General features: G+C 45.3%; 2 protein-coding genes across 2 annotated transcripts; both read right to left on the bottom strand.

Annotated features, from left to right (window-relative positions):
- Positions 1-1,337: 1,337 nt before the first annotated feature.
- Positions 1,338-5,874, bottom strand: LOC130611140 (C-C chemokine receptor type 5-like). The gene is made up of 2 exons (XM_057431568.1): positions 5,713-5,874; positions 1,338-2,745 (listed from the first exon to the last, which is right to left on the bottom strand). Exon 2 carries the CDS (start codon positions 2,732-2,734, stop codon positions 1,664-1,666), a length of 1,071 nt encoding a protein of 356 aa, XP_057287551.1. The 5' UTR covers positions 2,735-2,745; positions 5,713-5,874; the 3' UTR covers positions 1,338-1,663.
- Positions 5,875-9,302: 3,428 nt separating this feature from the next.
- Positions 9,303-12,192, bottom strand: CCR2 (C-C motif chemokine receptor 2). The gene has a single exon (XM_057431462.1). The coding sequence runs from the start codon at positions 12,175-12,177 to the stop codon at positions 11,107-11,109; it is 1,071 nt and encodes a 356-aa protein (XP_057287445.1). The 5' UTR covers positions 12,178-12,192; the 3' UTR covers positions 9,303-11,106.
- Positions 12,193-23,810: the final 11,618 nt, after the last annotated feature.

Here is a 23,810-nt window from a genome sequence, read left to right as displayed (position 1 = left end):
GCTATCTAGAGGAGCAGAGAAACAGAAATTGCTCTGATGGAAATCAAAATCCTCAGTTTTAATTTCCTGTCTACACAGTTGTCCAAACCCACATATTTTAGGGGGAATACAGGAAATGCTAGGAAGGACAATTTGTCCTAAATTAATACTGTGATCTTAAGAACACAAGTATTCCCCTTTCATTTCATCTTTTCTACATGTTCAAGTGCTTTGTAGCATCTGAGCTTTAAGGGGAACCCCAATCCAGTCTTACTAATTATGGAAGCTTTTTATCTCAGTAAAACTCCTAAAGGGCAGAAAAAGCCTGCTTCTAAAACAGAAAAGAGATGCTGTAGTCTGTAGAACAGTGAATATTTTTACTTACTCGTATGTTTCAATAACTTAAATGTCTATAGCCTATGTTTATCACTGAAAACATCTGGGTCAACCCTGTTCAGACATCATTTTCACACCTCTGATGGTGTTGTGGTTTTGCAGCCATTGCGGCTGTGTTCTTTTGAGATTTTAAAGTTATTCTCTTATGTAGGCTAGAAAAATGGCAAGCAAAATCACTGCACTAAAAAGCTAAACCTGTGTTGATTCAGCCGTATTTGATGTAGCCTGGTTAAAACTCCATGTGCAGTGCTTTATTTTTAAGGTATCAAACACATGGGTTTTTCTGATCAATGATAGGTCACTGGATTAGCTTTTTAGTACAAATAGCATATAAAGCAGCAGTTGATTAAGAGAGAGCTTGCTGAAATATCAAACTCTTAAGTCACTCACATGCCAACACCTAGTAATCAAAGCTATTATGAGAAAGATCCAAGAGATTGGTACTCAACCATACACAAAGGAAAATATACCTTGAACTATCAGAGTCTATTCTAAATGTGTAAGACTTTCCCATACCACTTGTAAGGATTCTCTATCACAGGCCTCAGTAATTTAGCATTATTTACAGAGATATACAACCAGGCTTAGTAAAAGCTGTGACTGAGACTGATTTAAATGAGTGAGATACCTTGTATAAGGTACAGTCAAGAGATCTGTCCGAAGAACCAGTGTGAATTCCTAACCTCTAGTTCACTTCAAAAAACCAGTTCATGAGCCTGCTAGCTTAGGCCCCCAGCTTTTGTGTGATTTTGGGCTCTCTGATACAAAACCATGCTTTTGCAGTCACACAAAAAAAGCGAACACCTTTTTCCCCCGTACAGGTGAGCGTATCTAGGTAGCTAATTTGATGCATCCTTTTCATTAATCATAGAAACAAAGAAGGGTTTACGTTGGAAGGGATGTTAAAGCTCATCCAGTTCCAGTCCCCTTCCACGGGCAGGGACCCCTCACACCAGAGCAGGCTCCTCCAAGCCCCATGTGTCCAACCTGGCCTTGAACACTGCCAGGGATGGGGCAGCCACAGCTTCTCTGGGCACCCTGTGCCAGCACCTCAGCACCCTCACAGGGAAGAGCTTCTGCCTTAGATCTAACCTGAACTTCCCCTGTTTCAGTTTAAAGCTATTTACATACAAATACCCAAATACATGAGCAAAACCAAGCTTTGGTGAACATGCATTCTGTGGTCTTTTGCAGCTGCCTTGGAGCCAAAATCCAGGACAGATTCTGCAGGTTTCCATCATAGACTTAATTCCACGCTAGTCAATTCCCCCTTTTTGCTGGGCACAGCTTACAAGGCAGCAGAAACTTCTTGTTCCCCAGTAGACTGCGTGTAGGTGGAGCTGGCCCTTTCAGCTGTGTCAACATAGAAAACGGGACAGAATTTAGGGAAGTGGAATGCAAGCTGCTTTCGGAAAAAGCTATGGAGGTACTTCCTGAATTTTTCCCCAGCGAAGGCATAAATGACAGGGTTGATGCAGCAATGGATCATGGAGAGCGTTTCTGTCACTTGGATCGCTTTGTGCAGTTGACCACTGCCTTGACAAGTGTTGATGAAAAAGGCACCTTGAAAATCACGCAGGAAAATGCAGATGTTGTACGGTGCCCAGAAAACAAAGTAGACAATCATGATGATAAAGATCAGCCTGACCGCTTTATGTTTCTTCTCATTCCTACATTGCAGTAATGTCTTTATAATTTGCGTGTAGCTGCAGATCATAATGAACATTGGGATAACCAGTCCCAGGATGTTCATTTTTAAGGTCAGGAATTGCTTCCATACATCTCTCTGCTCTGATGGATAGTGAGCACTGCAGGTGTAATGTGCGTTTTCCTTCTGAGTTGTGTGGAACACCATGCCAGGAACGGAAGCAAACGCTGCAACAGCCCAAGTGACCACGCTGGTGAGGATGCCGTAGGTAACTGTCCTGGCTTTCAAAGCAAACACTGCGTGCACTATGGCCAAATACCTGTCTAGGGTCAACAGGATTATGAAGAAGATCCCACTGTAGAAGCCAAGGAGGTAGACACCGGAGAGAATCCTGCACAGCGCCTCTCCAAAAATCCAGTCGTGGACAGCATAGTAAGCCCAAAAAGGGAGAGAAAATACAAAGAGCAAATCAGAAATTGCCAAATTGAGCAGGTAGATGTCAGTCATGCTCCTCAATCTCTTGTATTTTACCAGGATAAGGACAACAAGCATGTTGCCTGTGAGGCCAAAAATCACCACCAAAGAATAGAGCGGTGGCAAAAGCTTCTCTGCTAAGTGCTTTTCCTCTGTTCCCTCACACGGTACTGCATCACCGTAGTCATATCCTGTTGTCTGTTCCCAGTTGTCTAAGTCTGTGGTGTGGTTTTCCATGGTGCGTTGGTCTGGAAAGGAAGAGAAGGATGTTAAAGTAGAGAAACTCCAAGCTTGTCAGTGATGGGAACGAAACACACGGGTGTCCTCCTCTGCAATGCTTTTTGCTGTTGAGCACATGAGCATTTGCACCTCAGGGTGTGGATGAGAATGAAACTGCAGAGCTCCCAGGAAACCCATCTCTGTACCTGTGAAGCCACACTGCTGCATGTTGGAAGTGTGCTGAGGATGATTTCCTATGTGTACGCTCTCTGGTGTGGTTTCCCTTACCACCAGCTGCCTGACCCAACCAGAAGCAGAGGAATGATGAATTCAATCTGAGCAGCGGGTAGTTTGGTGCTGTTGTGCTCAGCAGTAGCTCAAAACCACCACTTCATTCTCTCTGCAGGAAGAAACTCAGCTTATGGCTGGAGGGAGCCAGGGGCAGACCCTTGGTCTGCTTTTGGTGACGCTCATAGTGATCCACTCTGATTTGCAGCCTGTGAAATCCCTGAAGCGCCTCTTTGTGTCTCTCTAGACAAAACTGTTAAGTTCAAAGGACTTTTTCATCCTGTAAGCACTGATTGCTCAAAATGGCAATGTCCTTACTGTATTTTGTGTTAAAGGGGTTAATTTAGCTAAACCTAAGCTGAGGTCCTTGGGAAGGGACTGGTTGCACGGTCTTTGACCAGTTTCCTGTCCCAGGATCTGAGCCCCTCCTGAGCTGCCAGGTGCTAATGGAGATTCTCATGCTGTAGAGCACAGACAGGAACCTGCCCCAAAAGGAGCAAGAACTATTGGAGCCCAGTCTGCACCTTGGGGACAAAAAAGAGGTGCTGTTTCTGCAAACCTTTTTCCCACCCCTTCCCCAACTTCTTCCCCAGTCCGGCTGTCATCTCTGCTCCGAAGAGCATCAAGACTGAGTACATCCATGTTCATCCATTCCTTTGGTGTGTGGAGCATGGCGTGAAGTTTTCAGGAGAACAAGAAGAGAAACTTGGTGTGTTTTGGGGTTTGGGTCTCAGCTTTGCCCAGACACAGTTTCTTGGGGAGGAAAGATTTGCTGCCAGACTTCTCAAAGGCAATCTCTGTGAAGCCTTTCCCCCCCGCAAGCCATACTAACTACACAGTTATTTGTATACTGAGACAGTGGGATTGTTGGGAAAGGAAGTGGTTGTGGCTCAGGTGTATTGACAGTAAATAAGTTGATTTTAATGTATCTGAGGGTTTAGATTTAAGTATTTTCAGCAACTTTTCTAGAAAAAAAAAACAAACCCACCTTTATAAAACACTCTTTGGTCCAAAAAATGAACTTCTTTCTTTCAAAACATGACCAGACTCAGACACTGTGAAATAGTTAATATTCCATTCAGCTACATCTGTGTTGCATACCCTGACAGTACAAGTCCCTGGTAATGCACCTAGCCAAATACCTTCATTTCGGATGTGTCACTCAGCCATGCTGTGTATTGGGATTATGGGATGTGGCACTGGCTGCAGCAGAGTGCCAGACTCAGCAGGTCCTGTCTTGATCGTTTGGCACCTGCGTGATGCTCGTGTATAAACACGGGTGTGGAAAACACCCAGGTCATAAACCCAGAATGGGATTTTATGAGTTTATGGTCAATAGGATTCATGCAAATGTTACTGCAAAATGCTGCCTCCACATTATTGTGGTAATTCTTTCTGTGCCAGCCCCTTCTCCCTGCTAACTGCTGTCTCAATGCCTTCCCTCCTTTTCCTCTGCTTTCTTGGAAAGACAACCACATCTTCCCTGCGTTTCATCTCCTTCCTCTCAACCCTTTTTGCATGCTTAAATTGTGGTCTCCCCTCCGGGTGCTGCCTTTCACTGAGCCCTATTCCTCTAGCCCAGCCCTTGCTTCAGCAGCCTCTCTGAAAAAGCTCTTACTACTTACTACATTGTATTGTGTAGTATGCAGCACATGCTGACAAGGGAAACTTGAGGTACTAAATGTGGAAAGCAGAAGAAGGAATTGTAAGTGGTTTTGTGCTTTATGCAGAAATCTCACTCCTTTAGGACGCAGTGCTGGCCACTGGCTAGAACGCTTCAGTGGGTTATAATCGACCTGGCTTGTTCACCTAATGTTCTAATGGTCAGATAAGCTCAAAGATAATACTGGAAGATCCCTGAAGAAAGGATGTTTCAAAAAGAGGTCTATCTTATGTTAAATACAGCTTAGATAAATGCAGGATCTCTGGATATCTGCAATCTGCTGTACAAATTCTATTGCTCTGGTTAAGACCAGCAGTCTGTCATGCAGTTCTGGAGAGAAAAGCTCCATAGAAAGGCTGAGTAACTCATGCCGTGTTTCAGTCTGAGTTTCAGGGCAGAGCCCTCTGTTTCTAAAGAAGCAAGACTTTATTAAGTGATTTTCAGTTCATTTGCACAGTGCTATATAATGGTAGCAGTTCAAAAGCTGTAGTAAATAGAGGTAAAGTGCCAGCTATGCTGCACGTGAACAAGTTCCATGGCACAGTGTTTAAAACACAGCATCAGATTTTCTGTACTCATCCTGTGAGAAGAGTTAGGACTCTTCACTGAAACAAGCTGGTTTGTCCTTGCAGTAGCAGGTTTAAAATCCAGACTTCCATCACTATTTATCATCTTATACATTTCTTATATATTCTCCCTGCTCGTGGCAGGGGTTGGAACTGGATCATCCCAAGGTCCTTTCCATCCCAAACCATTCTGTGATTCTATGATCTTCAGAGAAAAAAAATATCACAAGCATTCTCCATCATATTTCTTAGCTCAATCTCTACAGGTTTACTTTTTTGCTTGCCTGGGTCCTCTGCTCAGGTCTTGTAGTGGTTCTGTCACTTAGAAATAGTGTATTCCATTTACAATATCCCATGCATTTCCCAGTGTAACTGTTAAAGGGGAGTTCCCAGGCAAGATTCCACAAGTGTTTTTTCACCTCAGGCATTAGACTACCTAAGCAACTCCTATATGTGAAAAACAAGCAAAGATGACTTACCATGTGTCTTATGGTGGGAGTGATGGCTTGGGTTATTAGATGGAGAATAACGCTAAACCGACTTGTCAGTCACGAGAGGAAGCTCAAAAACACCTCTTCCTGCTTGAAAAAGGATGTATCCGTTTGAAAACTTCTAGCAAACAAGTCTGTTTGCATTGAAAAAAAAAAAATAAATCAAGGAGCAGTTCTCTTTTTGCTAAAAATGAGCCATCAGATGTTACTTTGCTGTGAGACGTGCAGAGATGTTGAAATGTGGATCCTCCTAGGAGCTGAACTCACGGTTTCACAACCCGCAGCTGGAGCTTTAGAAAGGGGGGTGTTATATTGTTGTGGTCTCTTTTTGATTGAGCTAAGCTCCTTGGAGCAGGACCAGTTTGCAGGAGGTTCATCCCTTTATGTTTCTGAATCATTCAATGCTTTATGGGGTTTGCCCAGGGACAAAAAGTGAAGCTTTTGTAGAAAGCTTCTGCTTCTACTCAGAATTACCTGTGCTTTGCGTTGGCTTGCTCTGAGTTTCAGTCTTTGTATTTTAGGAGATGTGATTGATTCTATTCTCCTCCAACCTAGTCTTTTGGACTGTGGTTTTTGTTTCAATCCCTCTCATAAGACTATGACTTAGCCTCTATAGTGAGTCTCACTTCTTTTAAAACAACACTGTTACTTCAGAATCAAGCTTCAGAAAAACCTGATAGAATCTGATTTCCGATCAGTTCACTTCCTTGTGGCTGATCCTGTGCCTTTTTGAGTCAAACTGAAGCTGCACCATGAGCAGCTTTTTAGATCCTTCTTAGACATCAAAGAAACCACACGGGAGGCTGGAAAGGTACAGAAAAAAGCAAGAACAAGGTGATGCCTTATCAGATACCTGGGAACCCCTGAGATAGAAACCTTGAGAAGATACCAAATAAAGCACATCCTCCTGTTGTGTCCCCCCCCTTGACATCTCTTTGGGCAGTTCCAGAGTGTCTGATTCTATCAACCTAGTGAAGGTGCTCAAGGAACATCTTTCCTGCACTCAGTCCTCAGTAGCCTTAAAAGATTCTAAACTGCCAAAAGCCCAATGGAGATGTCTTGCTTTGGATGCTGCCATTCCTTAATGGAAGCCAAGGGAATCACGGCTTCTCAGTTACCTCTCAGATCTGGGGGGAGACAGTAACAAGCAAAAAGCATGGCCTGTTTTCCTTGTCAGCCCTTCTTTGCATGAGGGAAGGACTCTTCAAGGTCTTTATCCCAAAGGATCAATAGATTTTTCTCTTCCTTTCCAAATCACTTGTTTCAGTGAGCTCTCTAAGGGCTGGATTCTCAGGGTCAAAGTGAATGGCCACTGTAGGGTATTTTAAGGGTATGCTCGCACTACCTGATGGACCCCCTATAGAGTCAGTGGGAAGAGATGTTTCCACTCCTAAATAATCAAGCTCCTAATTGCTGCCAAAATCCTGCACTTTTGCCATTAATTCTTATAATTCTCAATGTATCAAATTAATGTTTCAGTGTATAATTCCTAAAGAGCCCACAGACTGAAATTAAGAGACACTTAAAAGAATTCCTTTCTGAAACCTGCCTCACTGTTCTCTGTTACATGTTACTGAGCCTGCTGGAGGCTCCAAAACCTTCCGCAATCTCAGTGTGATCAGCAGCTGGGTATCGCATTTACTGAGCACCACTGTAAGAGTGCAGAGGGGGTTGCACGCCAAAAGAGGGCCTCTGGCACTCACGGTTACAGCGGTTAACCAAGGGGAATGGTTTTGGTCCGCTCATCAGCTGGGTCTTACAGCTGCCTGAGACGCAGAGTGAGAATAGCTGTGACATCTGCAGCCCCAATACAGGGACACATGCTGGCAGCAGGAACCTGCGCTGTGGCTTTTGTTATCAGCACCTACACCGTGTGTTCACTCAGCTCTACAGCAGCTGCACATAAGCAGAGCTGCTGGGAAGTCAGATTTGATCAGGTCTTACATGTGGCTGGAGGTGAGCCCGGGCCCCTGGTGCTGTTTGCTGGCACTGGGGTGCTGCTGGTGTGCTCTTCACCAATGCTGTTAGAGCTTCCTTTTGGCCCCTGCTCCCCTCAGTCACTGTCAATGAACCTCTGCAGGACTCGGTCTCCCACCCAATCTGAAGCTCCATCACACCAGGCTGGGACTGGCCATCCTCTTGCTGCATCACCCCTTCCTCCCTGCTGCCTTCATAGAGTCCCAGAATCCCAGACTGGTTTGAGCTGGAAAGGACCTTAAAGCTCATCCAGTTCCAACCCCTCCCATGGGCAGGGACACCTCACACCAGACCAGGCTGCTCCAAGCCCCTGTGCCCAACCTGGCCTTGAACACTGCCAGGGATGGGGCAGCCACAGCTTCTCTGGGCACCCTGTGCCAGCGCCTCAGCACCCTCACAGGGAAGAACTTCTGCCTTAGATCTAACCTGAACTTGCCCTGTTTCAGTTTGAACCCATCACCCCTTGTCCTATCGCTACAGTCCCTGATGAAGAGCCGCTCTCCAGCATCCTTGTCCTTTAGATTGCCTCCATCTAGCGTGTGTGTCAACACTGAGGTATGGACAATGCCAGCAGCATTGCTACAAGTCAGGGTTTTTTCAGCTTTTCTCAGTCCCTTGCCCAGCATCTCTTTGGGAACATGCGCTGCTGCTTGCCAGGAGCTACAGCACATGTAAGAATTTCACCTGCAGGTGAACCTCCTGATTTTACCAAGCAATTGAAGCTATTGTTCAGTAAGAAAAGGAATCACACAGTGGGTTGATGTAGCTCAGAACTGTACCTGTTATGGTTTTATTTCATTGATGAGTAGAAGTCCTGTTTAGCATTGTGGCACTCACTCCCGCTGTAAAGACATTCCTAGAATGATACGGTGAAGCAGAAGCATATTTCCATGTTGAGCTTTAAATGCTTAACATTCCTTAAGCATAAACCTTGAGAGATCAGGTGCATCACCTGGCTGGCGTCACTCTATACAGTGCAAGGAGGTCGGAAATCAGCTGCAGAAAGTCTATGGAGTCTTCATCCCAATATTAAAAGTCTTTATATCACTATTAAGAGTGTCAGCTGTTATTACGCTCCTTTATACCTCCTCTTCTACTTATACACAGCCCTGTTTCTCCAGATTTCACCCATCTAAAACCTGTGGTCCCAAAGCTTTTGTAATGCCCTCTACTCAAGCTTGTGGATAGATAAATCTGGGCCAGTTACAGTAGCTTGAGGACTGGGCAGACAGTTCTTTCTTTGGTTTCTTTTGCTGGAGTGTGGTATGGCAAGGGTTTAAATCTGTTCTATGAGCAGAGCTGATGCCCTTTTACTGATGGAGAAGGACACGGTGCTACAGGGTTTACATTGTTTTTCAGACACTGATTTTATTAATTTCCCTTCATTAACATGGAAACAGAAAGAAACAGAATTCCAACAGGGCAAGAATTTAAGCTACAGCAGTAGCAACATCACAGTTACAGCAGGGTTTGTATCACACTGAACTCATTTCTGCTTTAATATTAAAAAGGTGCTTCCACTTTTGTGCAGTAAAACAGTACAAAAGGAAGGAAGAGTATTATTTCCAAGCAACGAAGCTTACTGTGGGGATAGTTTTGGGTCTTTTGGCTATTGACATCACAAGACAGTGGGCAGATTATAACAGCTGATAGGATAAAAACTAACAACTAACAGATGCAGTGGTTGATGCTACAAGGCTTGAGGGAGAAGAGTATTTGCACCACCTGGATTAAGGCATCTGAACCCAAATGAAGAGGGTTTTCTAAGTTCCTCCTGCAGTTGGACAGGTAATCGTCCCGTTTCAATCATATGTCTGCTTCTGACTTGGGCATCTCTCTTTCTCTGCTGACCACTGAAGGACCTTGAAGATACTTGCTTCAGATGAGGCATCTGAATCATGTGCCTCATGTTAAGTAGTGTGGAATCCCTTCTTGTGTCCTTATGTTGCCTGGAGGTTAGTTGAACTTCCAGATTCCCATAGGCAAGGCCTTACCTGTAAGAGTGGTGCCCTTTGATGTAAATGAGAGAAAAAGCAGGAGGACAGTTCTCTTGTATAAAGAGTGTTCACCTGCACTTCCTTACAGTCTGAAGCAAGTTCTCCCTCTTCTTCTTTGCTAACATCACGTCCCCAGAGCACCACTTTCTTGTACAGCAATGGCATAAATGTATGGCCATAGGACACCAGTTGACTAACGGCCTCGAGTCGTCAATCAGCATGCAGTAGGCCATGAGCACTCTTCTCCAGGTATGACTCCTCTGCAGTTGGTTGCTTTTGCAGTTCCAAGGCTACTGTCTGCCTGGAAGTGTATCCCAAGCATCACACTTAGGAGCTGTGAAGAGCATGTTTTTCTCACGCAGGAGCCTAACCTGACCCACTTACTGCATCTGCCATGTAAAGTCTTCCTCTACACACATGATTTACCTTGTCCAGGAATAGGGAGGCCCCCACTCAGTGCTGTGCTCACAGTGTCCAGAATCCTTCAGAGTCCTGGTACTTCTTTAATACAGAAAGTTGCATAGCAAAAACCAAGGTGATTTTCATTCTGGCCTTGCAGATCTCTGCTCAGGGCCTTTTATTGGTTAAAAGTGCTGCTTTCCTTGGAGAAAAACTGCATCCACTAAGCCCACTTTGGAAAATGTTAGCACCTGAACAGAGCTATGGCAGGCATAACATTAAAGAACTCCAACAAAAAGACTATAACTTAGCCTATAGTCCAAAGGATTATGTTGAAAAATTACTACACTATTAGCTAACAGGTAAACCCCTGGGTTAAATGGCCCTGTGAGATAAAGGTGGTTCAACTCTCCCATCAGAGGAGAGATATCACATTGATCTATCTCATATTCATCCTCAAATTCCTTTTCATGGAAATATCTTTTATTCATGCAGGGGAAATAAGGGGCTGGACATGAAGAAAACTTAAGGCCTCCCCCTATCAAATGCCTGTGACCGTGTTGCAGAAAGAATACAGCCACTTCCAAACGTTACTCCATTAATGCTGAATGCTAAACAGGTACATCTATCCTCAAAGCTTCATCCCAGCGTTCATTTTATGGTGTTCACACACCAGTAAATGGCTCTTGTGAGATGATATAGTACTCCTTAGTCTCTTCAATACTGTATTGTCCCCAGGTCAATCTCACTAGCATTGGTTCATTGGACAGAATTTGGGTGAAGAAACAGAATCATACTGGTTTAGGTCCCACCCAAATCTTGATGCTCTGGAGAACTCCATGATTCACTTAGTTTAAGAATGGAAAATGCTATATATAAAACCCCCAGGAACAGTTAACCACAAGAACTGAGGCTCATTCAGTAGTGGTTGGCAGAAAGACCTTCAATAGCATCAGGCGGTCCCTAAGGCAAAGCAAGTGATGCAACTAACTATTGCCTTGGGGTATCTTTACAGTCCAGTAGAGACGTCACGCTCTGCAGTGGATGGTGTGGCTATGGAAGTTACTCTTTCTAGGTCCTCATGATAAAGAGCTGGGCATTTCCTACAGAGGTGGGCAGCAACGTGCTTTCGGAAGAAGACACGGAGATACTTCCTAAACTTTTCTCCAGCGAACGCGTAGATGACAGGGTTGATACAACAGTGGATCATGGAGAGCGTTTCCGTCACTTGGATTGCTTTGTGCAGCCGAGCCTCGAATTCACAACTTGTGACAAAAAGTACATATTGAAATGTGTGCAGAAAAGTTGAAATGTGGAACGGTGTCCAGAAGATGAAGTAAAAGATCATGATCACAAAAATAAGCCTGACTGCCTTCTGTTTCTTCTCATTCTTACACCTCAGTAATGTTTTCAGAATCTGTGAGTAACTGAAAATCATGATAGCCATTGGAACAATGAGACCCAGGATGTTCATCTTTAAAGTATAGGAGTACTTCCAGTTGATTGCGGTACCACTTGGATAATGAGGACTGCAAGTGTAACGTCCATTTTCCTTCTGAGTTGTGTGGAACACCATGCCAGGAACGGAAGCAAACGCTGCAACAGCCCAAGTGACCACGCTGGTGAGGATGCCGTAGGTAACTGTCCTGGCTTTCAAAGCAAACACTGCGTGCACTATGGCCAAATACCTGTCTAGGGTCAACAGGATTATGAAGAAGATCCCACTGTAGAAGCCAAGGAGGTAGACACCGGAGAGAATCCTGCACAGCGCCTCTCCAAAAATCCAGTCGTGGACAGCATAATAAGCCCAGAAAGGGAGAGAAAATACAAAGAGCAAATCGGAAATTGCCAAATTGAGCAGGTAGATGTCAGTCATGCTCCTCAATCTCTTGTATTTTACCAGGACAAGGACAACAAGCATGTTGCCTGTGAGGCCAAAAATCACCACCAAAGAATAGAGCGGTGGCAAAAGCTTCTCTGCTAAGTGCTTTTCCTCTGTTCCCTCACACGGTACTGCATCACCGTAGTCATATCCTGTTGTCTGTTCCCAGTTGCCTGAGTCTGTGGTGTGGTTTTCCATGGTGTGTTGGTCTGGAAAGGAAGAGAAGGATGTTAAAGTAGAGAAACTCCAAGCTTGTCAGTGATGGGAACGAAACACGCGGGTGTCCTCCTCTGGAATGCTTTTTGCTGTTGAGCACGTGAGCATTTGTACCTGTGGAGCTCCCAGGAAACCCATCTCTATACCTGTGAACCACAGAATGATTTGGGTTGGAAAGGACCTTAAGATCATCCAGTTCCAACCCCCTGCCACAGGCAGGGACACTCACACTAGACCAGCTTGCTCCAAGCCCCTGTGTCCAACCTGGCCTTGAACACTGCCAGGGATGGGGCAGCCACAGCTTCTCTGGGCACCCTGTGCCAGCACCTCAGCACCCTCACAGGGAAGAACTTCTGCCTTAGATCTGCCTTGAACTTCCCCTGTTTCAGTTTGAACCCATCACCCCTTGTCCTGTCACTACAGTCCCTGATGAAGAGTCCCTCTCCAGCATCCTTGTAGCCCCCTTCAGACACTGGAAGCTGCTCTGAGGTCTCCACGCAGCTTCTCTTCTCCAGGCTGAACAGCCCCAATGTTCTCAGCCTGTCTTTGTATGGGAGGTGCTTCAGCCCCTGAGCATCCTCATGGCCTCCTCTGGACTTGCTCCAACAGCTCCATGTCCTTCTGATGTTGAGGACACCAGAGCTGCACACAGTGCTGCAAGTGGGGTCTCAGGAGAGCAGAGCAGAGGGGCAGGATCACCTCCCTCAACCTGCTGCTCACACTGATTTTGATGCAGCCCAGCACACAGGGGGTTTCTGGGCTCAAGCACACACTGAAGCTGCTCATGGGGCTGTTGTGCTCAGCGGTGGTTTTCCAAAGGGATGGAGAGAGCAAGGAAGGCAGCAAAAAGCAAGCACAGCATCCAGTGTGCAAAGTGCACCGTGCTTCTCCTTGGGACACGGCCACCTTCTCACCATGCCAGCCCATACTGTAGCCTAGAGGACGTAGTTTAATCTGGGTCTTTATCCCAGTGGATATATATGTAATATAAATAGTGTTCTTGAATAAATTCTATCGATTACACAGTGTTAAAGCAACTTTCTTTGTGTGTAATGCACAAGTGTACATGCATACATATACACTCATCTATTGAATCATGGCATTGTAGAATCATAGAATGATTTGGATTGGAAAAGACTCTTAAAACCATCAAGTCCAATCATTACCACACACTGCCAAGTCCACCACTAAACCATGTCCAACAGCACCACACCCACAGGTCTGCTAAATACCTCCAGGGATGGTGACTCAACCACTGCCCTGGGCAGCCTCTTCCAGTGCTTGACAAGCCTTTTGGGGAAGAAATTGTTCCTAATACCCAATCTAACTGAGATTTTAATGCCGAAGGGAACATCTGCAGACTTCCTTGCCAAGAAGTCTGGGTTTGGCTGAAAAATTATCTAGGCATGGAGCACCATGTTGGTGTGTAAGCAAAGAAATCTCCAGCTACCTCTGCTCTTGTGCTGTACATATAAACAGGCTCTTCAGACAGGTTATGATTTGACAACTTGTGATTATTTGGCTTATTTCCCTCTTCCAAAATGACAAATGAACATTGAGGAAGTCTTCGTGGTTTTCAGTTGAGGGGCTTTCTCGTTGGTTTTATGGACTGCATGTGGCCACCAGTGCCCACACCCCCCCTAGTCTCTGCCTGTGCAGGGTCCTTTTGGTTGCTAACAGGAAGTCTGGATGATTTCTGCAAAAGCAGGCAACCGAGGTGCGACCTCACCAGACAGTCCCCTCCAAAACGAAACCTCGCTTTGGAAACCTCTTCCGCTGCTATAAGAGCTGAGCATTAGAAACAGCTCCTCAGAACTGCCTCCTGACTGAGGAGGTTTCTTCATCCCTGCAGAACTTGCATGGAAAAAACATGTTCTGGGCTGGAAGAAACTGCCTTAATTCCCTGGGAAGCCTCAGGATCCAATTGTCTCTATTCCCACCAAACCCAGAAAGACACTGCAAACATTCTGAGCTTTTATGCATCTAAATAGAGGCAGTCTGTGGTCACAAGACAGAAGAAGTAGGAAGCATTCTTACCTAAACAAATGTACAGTGAAAGAGCAGCATAAGCACCGAAAATGAGCACTCTGAGAAAGAGAAACTTGTGACAGCTATTCAATGTCTTCCTCTAAATCGTGGCTGTATGTTTAAGAGGACTTTTCCCTTGTGTAGGCAAAGTCCTGTGCTAGTATCTCTGTTCAGTGGTGTGGGTTTTCCGCAGTGTTCTCTACTTAAACTGCTTCACATAAAACATTGAGTTGTAGTCACAACCCATCTGGAGATGAACTCGAATATAAGAAAGAAGGATAACAGTCCGGAGTGGAGATGGCCACTTGCATGGCAGGATCATGTCCCGGTCATGTTATTGCTATAAGGGTCTCCACGCAGAGTTCAAGCCCACTGTTCCTTGCAAATCACAGTGCAGTTTTCCCATGAAAGCAAGTGTTGCTATAGCTGCATATTTGATATATTACACACACACAAGTTATATTCTTAGGCTGTTGTAGCTGTTTTCACTAATACCCAAGTGGCAAGTCTCATTTATCCAAGCAGAGAGCTCACCATCCCTTGTATATGGAGAGAGTACAATTCCAGTGTAGTACTGATGAATTTTATTCATGGAAAAATGTGTTCACAAAAATTGCAAGCCAGATTATGGCTGATGTCTCCAGCTGAGTTACGGGGTAGAAGCTTTCTAATGTAATAGCGCAGAGACATCACATTAAAAAGCAGAACTGATCCCAAAGAACATATTCTTCTATAACATGACAATGAAACAGCACTTTTAACAGATTAAACAAATAACACAAAGAAACCATGCGATAGGATAATGATGAGGAGAGGAGATGCAGAGCATTTGCATCTCACAGGGCAAGATGCAGCTAGGATTAGCAGAGGTTAGGTTAAGCATGAAGGGTTTCACATCTGAGTGGTTTATATCCTTAGCAGAATACATCTTCAAGCTACTGATCTCCTGGAACAGGTTCAAAATCAAGACCCAGTAAGTTTCTAGTACAAAAAAAGAATAGCATTTCCTACACCGTTTGTCCAGTGCAATCCTCTACTCTCACATTTAACCTCATCCCCAGTCACAAGCTAGTTACGAGACTCAATTGTTCTTAAAGATAGTGCCTCTGCTTGAATGGTTGCTCTACTGCCACTGTCATTAGGCACATATACATCCCCACTGAGTGAACCTGTAACTGCATAGACACATTTACATGTAAAAAAGGAAAAAAAATAAGCTACTCACTGATTTATCAAGCTGGGGCTGTCTGACCGGGTCTTCTACTTCGTGAACAAGCACATAGTTAAACCCTATATCTGAAAATAGGAAACAGCACTTCCTGTGTGATGTGTGTTGCACATAATTACAAGAATCAAGGGCATGGTTCTTCTTTTCTGGAAACACTCCATTTCCAGGCTGGGTTCAGAACTGAGGGAGGAAGACCTTATGGGTGTCCTGCTCCAGCTGGAACTGGAGCAGTCAGTATCTCAACTGCTGGGTTAAGACTGGGTGGTTGAATTCAATCAGACCTGAGTATTTCTAGCTGCTCTAGACACTTCTGCAGCCCAACAGAAAGTGGTGTGAAATACCTGGCATCCAGAATGTGTGCTTAGAAATGAAATTGTTGTCTCTGTTGAAACAACACCACCAACGTATTCTTTACGTTCATTATCACCGATTGACTTGTACATCATTTCGACACGGTTGTGTCATCGCTAGTGAAAAAGAATCTGTAAGCAAAATTAGGATGTGTTTATACTGTGCAAACCATTAGTGTGCCAAGTTCAATAGCATCACACTTGCCTTAGGTGAGCATTGCGAAGAGACACAAGTGAAGGTCCAGAGGCTTCTGAGCTTATTAGGTCAGGCAGAGCACTGTGCTGGTACACCTACCTTCCTTCCAGCTATGTGGTGCAGACTGCTTGAGCTGGTTTACACCACGCTGCACCCTGTGGTGCAGACCCCTTCCTTGAGCATCTATTGTAATTTCTGTAATGATCTTACACTTCCAAGAGCCTCTTGTATGAGGCAAGCTGGAACCTGCAGCTCATTCCCTTTCATGATGGGACATCGCGGGATTGAAAGCAATAGAAAGAAAGAGATTAAAATAACACAAAGTAGCTAAGATAAGTTTTTGCTTCAGAGGCAGGAAGTGCAGTCGAGTCTAGAGGCTGGTGTCATGCATTTGTTGGTTTTAGACATTCACCTCACCGATGCCATTGGCACTGCATCTGCAACAGCCTTCAGCTGATGGAGGCCTGTATAAGTGATCATTATCATAGAATCATAGAATCATAGAATCATAGAATAGTTAGGGTTGGAAAGGACCTTAAGATCATCCAGTTACAACCCCCCTGCCATGGGCAGGGACACCTCACACTAAACCATCTCACCCAAGGCTCTGTCCAGCCTGGCCTTGAACACCGTCAGGGATGGAATGGGTGGATGGATGGGTGGGTGGGTGGGAGGATGGATGGATGGATGGATGGATGGATGGATGGATGGATGGATGATAAACCAGGACTAATGAATGATATGGCCACTTACCTGCTCCCTGAGGAGACTTTGTACAACTGTGTAGCAAGTTACAGCAAGGCTACCCATTGCAGGCTTGCAGGCAGCAGCTCTTGACCATTTTCTCTAAGACTGCTGGGTGGTTTCCTACAGCATTTCCCAAAAGCAGTGAGACTGCCTTGTGCTACAGTTATAGCTGGATTGGGTCATTTCCTAGAAAATCTAGGTAGTTTCAATAAGACCAGCCATACAAGACATGACCACAGGCGTTCCAGAGAGTGTAAAGGAGACTTCGCCAAGCTGGGGCTGGTGCCTAAGCAAGGCTTTAGGAAGAGGGGTTTCTGTGATGGTTGAAAGAAGAGAAACATTTCCTGTTGATCTCAAAGGAGCTGTGTAATTTTGCTGGAAGTAGAGACAGCAAATCACGGAAAACCTTCAAGCCTGAGCAGGAAGGACTTTCCATACAGGAACACAACGATAACAGGGAGACATAAACCACAGATTTTCTTCTTGTACCATCTCCCTCTGAGTTGCTGTTTGAATTTGCAGAGTTATGTGGTTTACCACTCAGGAGATCTCTTCCTCCTCCACGTACCGGCTGCTAGCTCAGCAGGTTGGTTTGCAAGTGTCATCTTTGGTGAACTGCTGTTGCTGGTGAAGAAACACTTGGTTTGCAGCACCAAGAATCCTGCCCAAGGCACCTTGTTTTCACTGCCTTATCAAAAAGAGGGGCTTGTCTTCACTCTTGAGAGTAGGGCTCCTCTGGAGTCTATTGCCCAGGGGCTACAGAGGGTTTGAATTGTCTGGGGGGTACCAGAAGTAATCCTCGCTCTGTCTTGTGACATTGGAGCTTCCTTCTGCCTTTTCCAGGGCCTTTCAGGAGTCACCAAGCTCCTTCTTTTTGCTCGCTGTATCAGTTCACCCAAGCAAAAAGCTGGGACAACAACCTGTAAGATGGCAAAAGCCTGGGGAACTTGGCAAATGCGGCACTTTGGGATCGAGTCCCTCCCATGCAGGGCAGGAAGAAGACCTAGTTGAAGGGCAGACAACCGTTTCTAAACAAATGTGGGAAGAAAAAGTGCATGCAAACCTGCAGGCATCCAGATATTGACTGAATTGCTAATATTAGAAGGCTCTCAGGAGTTAATGAACTTGGTTTTGTTTTCTGTCTTACACAGACCAGTTGTAGGAAAGATCATAAAAGAAGTCATTGCTTGGAAGACCTAGGTTTGGTTCCCCTTGTGATGGGGAAGGAGTGACTCGTGACTAAAAACGTATCCTTTGAAGGAAACAAAGCATGATTTTGCACATCTGGTTTTAAAAGAGCTTTAATTCTTTGTGCCTCCAGCTTGGGTGCTTAGATAGAAGACAAGTGGGCAGTGTTCTCAGGTTGCCGGAGCTCCAATTGCTCTCACTTTTGATAATAATGGACAGTTTCTTTCCAAAAAGGTGATGTGAATACTTGGAAGCTACTTCAGAAAGTTTGATGGAGATTACAATACGGGGGAGGGGGGAAAGAAGGATTCAAAAGAGAGGAAATATTTCATATTGGACACTTCATTTTAGGTGACTGGAATGGGTTGCCCAAGGAAGTTGTGAATGCTCCATCCCTGGCGATGTTCAAGGCCAGGCTGGACAGAGCCTTGGGTGAGATGGTTTAGTGCAAGGTGTCCCTGCCCATGGCAGGGGAGTTGGAACTGGATGATCTTAAGGTCCTTTCCAACCCAAACTGTTCTATGATTCTAACTGGGACTACATTTTGAGTTGTAGCTATTTTTGTTATTATCATTGTTCTAATTGTTATGTTATAGAGGATAGGACCTGTTAGAAAGGACAGAACAACCCCAAAATCCCTTTTGCAGGGATCTTGAGACTGAAGAAGTATAGGGGAAAGGAATGCAATGTTCATTGGTCTAGGAAGCATGGTCTGTGAGACAGGATTGGGAAAGGTCTCCCAGACTTGCATCTATGATTTTACTCCTCACATCCTTCCTGCAAGGGTTTAATGAGCTTTATAAACATTCACTAATCCAAAGAACTGCCCAAGAGATGGAAGGGGAGGAAGCAGTGGGAGAAAAGCATCCCAAAAGCACAGACAAGTGTAAGTGGAACCTCTTGTGTTCCAGTTTGTACCCATTACCCCTTGTCCTATCATTGTTTGCCACTGAGTAGAGCCTGGCTCCATCCTCATGACACTCCCCCTTTATATATTTATAGACACTTATAAGGTCACCCCTCAGTCTCCTCTAAACTATAGAGACCCAGCTCCCTCAGTCTTTCCTCATAAGGAAAAACAGTTTGTCGTTCTTCTTGGAAGAGATTGTGCAAGTGTTAAGATGAAAGCCACAAATAAGTGATAAAAATAACCAAGAGAAGAGCTATCTGAGCAAGAGAATTCAAAGGAAAGCTGGTATTTCTACCTCCTTCGGGCTAAAGTACGCTCAGATGAAGTCTTACCTAAAGCTTTAAGTGAATCTTAGCAATAAAACATATTTGCTTTGCCTGAAGTGCACTTGGATTCACCTGAAATCTCAAAACCAAACTACCACTTGAGTGTTTCTTTAGGGAATTACCATCATGCACTGAGGCTCCATTTCACAAGACTTTTTCAAGTCACTATATGCTTTCAGTACTGTTAGCACTTGTCCTTGGAGAGTGAAGTTTACTGTCTGTTACCTGTTTTTACACTGACAAAGGTCTATTCCTTATCTCCTAGATGTTCATATGCTAAATGCATTAAGCATTAAATACTTACAGAGTGCTCACCACTGACAACTTCCAGCTTCCCTCCCTCCACCCATTGAACTGAAAAGACTGTCAGGTAAGCCTAAGCCCCATAAACCTGTGTTTTTAACCTGAAATCAGGGAGTCCCCTCCTATTGTTTTCTCTGCCTGTGAAAAAAAGCCTGGAAAAGCTAGGCCCAAAGGCTTTGGACATCACAGCCTGGAAAAGCTGTATCAGGAAGCTGTAAGAAGGGAAAACACAGTTTGTTACCAAGCCTGGGCATCGGTGTGAAGGAGGGGGAGAACAGGATGACCCATTAGGAGGGGAGACAGACTGAGCAGCCAACACTGGAGTGCACTGGGATGGATGAGAGAGGCCACCTGGTTATCTTCTCCAGCTCAAGAGAAGGAAAGGAGCTGCTGACAGAGAGAGAAGCTGAGCACAGAAGTCGTCTAAGGGCCATGAATATCTCTGGGATGCTCAGGTTCTTAGAGAAAGCTGAAGGCAGGCAAGCTTCAGAACTTCGTGGCATCATGAGGTTGTTTCAGCAGATACTGTAAACCACAAAGTTTTGTGTCTCACTTCTGGGTCAATTCATTAATGCATTTGGGGTTTGCATTGGATAATGTATTTGGGTTAGAGTGTGTTTCTGATTCAGAAGAGCAGAACCCACACAAGGTGTCAGAAAGAAGACTGGATGAGGTGTGCTTCTGTAGCCAAGGGCTAGAGGTATTTAGAGTGCATGGCCACAAATGAACAATATCAATTTTGGCTGATCCAACTCTTCTTTATATCTTTATCTTAAATAAGAGCAGAAGGTAATAAGTAGTGCTTATCTGGATCTTTTTAACGCTGATGGAGAATGTTATACAAGTCATGCTGACCGTTGCACCCAACCTCACTGAATTCAGTGGTGGATCTCAAACGTGTGACAGAACCTGGCTTTAAATTGGCTATAATACACAAAGCAGTGAAAGCTCAGGGTTTCAGGGTGAGCCACATTCTCTATCTCATGCCTGTGTTGGGTTTCCCCATAGTGGTGCTGTTACTCAGGAATTTGCAGTGCCACAACCCAGCCTGTCTGCCAAGGTGCAGAGGACTACTTCCTTTGTTACAGGAGGTGTAGCCTGGCCTTCAACACTGCCAGGGATGGGGCAGCCACAGCTTCTCTGGGCACCCTGTGCCAGCGCCTCAGCACCCTCACAGGGAAGAGCTTCTGCGTTAGATCTAACCTGAACTTCCCTTCTTGAAGAGTCCCTCTCCAGCATCCTTGCAGCCCCCTTCAGACACTGGAAGCTGCCCTGAGGTCTCCACGCAGCTTCTCTTCTCCAGGCTGAACAGCCCCAGTGTTCTCATCCTGTCTCCATACAGGAGGTGCTCCAGCCCCTGAGCATCCTCGTGGCCTCCTCTGGACTTGTTCCAACAGTTCCATGTCCTTTTTATGTTGAGGACACCAGAGCTGCACACAGTGCTGCAAGTGAGGTCTCACAAGAGCAGAGCAGAGGGGCAGGATCACCTCCTTTGACCTGCTGGTCACGCTCCTTTTGATGCAGCCCAGCACACGGGGGCTTTCTGGGCTCAAGCGCACACTGAAGCCGGCTCATGTTCAGTTTCTCATCACCCAACACCCCCAAGTCCTTCTCCTCAGGCTGCTCTGAATCTCTTCTCTGCCCAACCTGTAGCTGTGCCTGGGATTTCTCCAACCCAGGTGTAGGACCTTGCACTTGGCATGGTTAAACTTCATGAAGTTGGCATCAGCCCACCTCACAAGCGTGTCAAGGTCCCTCTGGATGGCATTCCTTCCCTCCAGCGTATCAACCGAACCACACAGCTCGGTGTCATTGGCAAACTTGCTGAGGGCGCACTCAATCCCACTGTCCATGTCAGCGACGAAGATGTTGAACAAGACCGGTCCCAACACCGATCCCTGAGGGACACCACTCGTTACTGGTCTCCAGCAGGACATTGAGCCATTGACCACAACTCTTTGTGTGCGGCCATCCAGGAAGTTCTTTATCCACTGAGTGGTCCATCCATCAAATTGATGTCTCTCCAATGTAGAGACAAGGATGTCGTGTGGGACAGTGTCGAACGCTTTACACAAGTCCAGGTAGATGACATCAACTGTTCTACCCCTGTCCATCAGTTCTGTAGCCCCATCATAGAAGGCCACCAGATTGGTCAGGCAGGATTTCCCCTTAGTGAAGCCATGCTGGCTGTCACCAAGCACGTTGTTGTTTTTCATGTTTCCTAGCATGCTTTCCAGGAGAATCTGCCCCAAGACCCTGCCAGGCACAGAGGTGACACTGACTGGTCTGTAGGAATTCATTGTAAGATAGTTTCATGTGATCTTTTTTCTTTTCCAGAGCTGTAACATCCTAAAGTATTGCATCATTCAAGGACAAAGGCAAAGCCCAACACAGAACAAACCAGCACTTTACCCTGCTCTCACACCAGGCACAGCTCTTCATTTATTCCTTATGGAAAGAGGGGGGCTTCATGGGGCCAAAGAGAGAAAGGATGATCACCAGCAGCACCACATCTTACATGATGTTCTTGCTTTTCTCCCCTGCACTGCTTTGTGCAGTTTAATAGCACCTTATTTGTTTTAAAGGTAGGTGTTTTTGAAGGTGTGTGCATTTGGATGCTTTGTTGTACACTGCCAAGTGGTCTTGGACTAGAAAAAGGCCAGACTTTCCTCTCAGTGCCCTCCGCACCATGCAAAAGGGCAGAAAACATGAAAGGGGGGATTGTGAAACGTGTTAGATGAAAATCAACAGCTAGAAAGTTCGGTTGGGTTCACAAACCTTCTAGATCTAGCTAGGGAGATGCTAGCAATGTGAAAAGCGGTACTTGGCAATCTGATAGCAATGGTACGTGTTACAGCTTGGCCCTTGGAGTAACACCAGTTGCTTTAGTTGTGCAATATCTGATTAGGTGATCTGGTCTACAAACATCAGTCGTTTCCTTACTCCATCCTCTTCAGAACAGTGACCAGCTTTCCACTGATTTAAAGGAACAATATTGGGCTAGATATTTTGGTATATATATTCACATCACCTTGTACAGCACCAGGAAATCCAGGTGACATCAAATCTGAATGTTCCTTGCTGCCTTTGCATCTGACAACATCTCAGCACATGAAAATGAACTGATCTGAGTAGACTGCAGAATCCTTTTGCCAACTTTACTTTGTGTCAGAACCCTTTCAACTGAGGAAATAGTGCATCTGCTACCTGCTTTACCCCAAGGAGAATATTATGTCTGCAGGAGAAAGGAGATTGTCATTGACAAGTCTCTAGCTAAAAGTAATTGTAACAGAAAAAATGGCACTACCAGCTCCTTAATAGTGTGATGCTGTGGTCCAGAACTGTTTCAGTGTGTAGAAGTGCAAACATTTTTGAGCACTGCTTACCGTCTCCATAGATTCTTTCCGTCGCATATAGGAGCAGCATAAAATCCTGTGGGTTTTCAACAGTGTCATGTTTAGAGAAGAGGCACAATGCTCCTGAGAGCTCTGCTGTACATGAGAACTTGGGGTTATGTTGGGTATGTTTGTGTCTCTAGACTGGTAGTTCATACTTAAAAGGGGGAAAAGAGCTACTTGTATTATTGCTTTCTACAGACACATTAGGCAGAGAAATAGCCTTCTGAAGGGAAAAGTGTCCTAAGGATCAGCAATCTTAATCTATGAGAGATCAACAGTGCTTGAGAGAGGAGGGTGTGTGGGTGTGTGGGTGTGTGTATGTTAGATGTATACTACTGGATTCTTAAATACCAGTCAACACTGCGAATCTCTATGCAATGTGTTTTATGTGACACTGGCTAGAACATCCTTTCCTCCTCCTAACTGAAGCTTGTCATCCATTGGAAAGACTTTCAGGAGCCAAGACAAAGAGGTGCAGTTAATATGTTTATTCAAAGAAGACAATTCTAAAGCAGCAGGAGATGATGATGTATGGAAAAAGAGACAGAGCCTACGTGCTACATGCTACATTGGGTGGTGCTTACATTCAGCTGCAAGCTCTGGGGGCACAGAGTTGTAGATCCCACACCCCCAGCAGTGATGCAGGCTACCAGGCTGCTTTGATGATGACATATCGGAGTGTACGGGACTCTATGAGGCACCTGGAGGTGTTGCTTTGCTGTTTTTGAAGGCATCACCACCCCAAAGGCTCCTTTGGGCAGCTGCAGCTGCAAGGACCCCCCTAGCTGTGTCCCCTGGGATCATCCCACAGGAAAGCAACAGGGCCCTGGTCTGAGTGGCCTCGTTATCTGGGAGCTGAAGCAAAATGGGAATGGTGACAGTTGCTGACGTGACTCCCTCTTTGCAATGCGAAGTAATCCCATGCCTTCCTAGAGGAGCGT

Source organism: Pezoporus wallicus, unplaced genomic scaffold, assembly GCF_028554395.1.
Source record: "Pezoporus wallicus isolate ANWC-B61680 ecotype Strahan unplaced genomic scaffold, APGP_CSIRO_Pwel_v1 scaffold_11491, whole genome shotgun sequence".
In the NCBI taxonomy this organism is placed as follows: Eukaryota; Metazoa; Chordata; class Aves; order Psittaciformes; family Psittacidae; genus Pezoporus; species Pezoporus wallicus.
The sequence above is the reverse complement of the archived record's forward strand: the minus strand, read 5'-3'. Positions and strand labels throughout refer to the sequence as shown.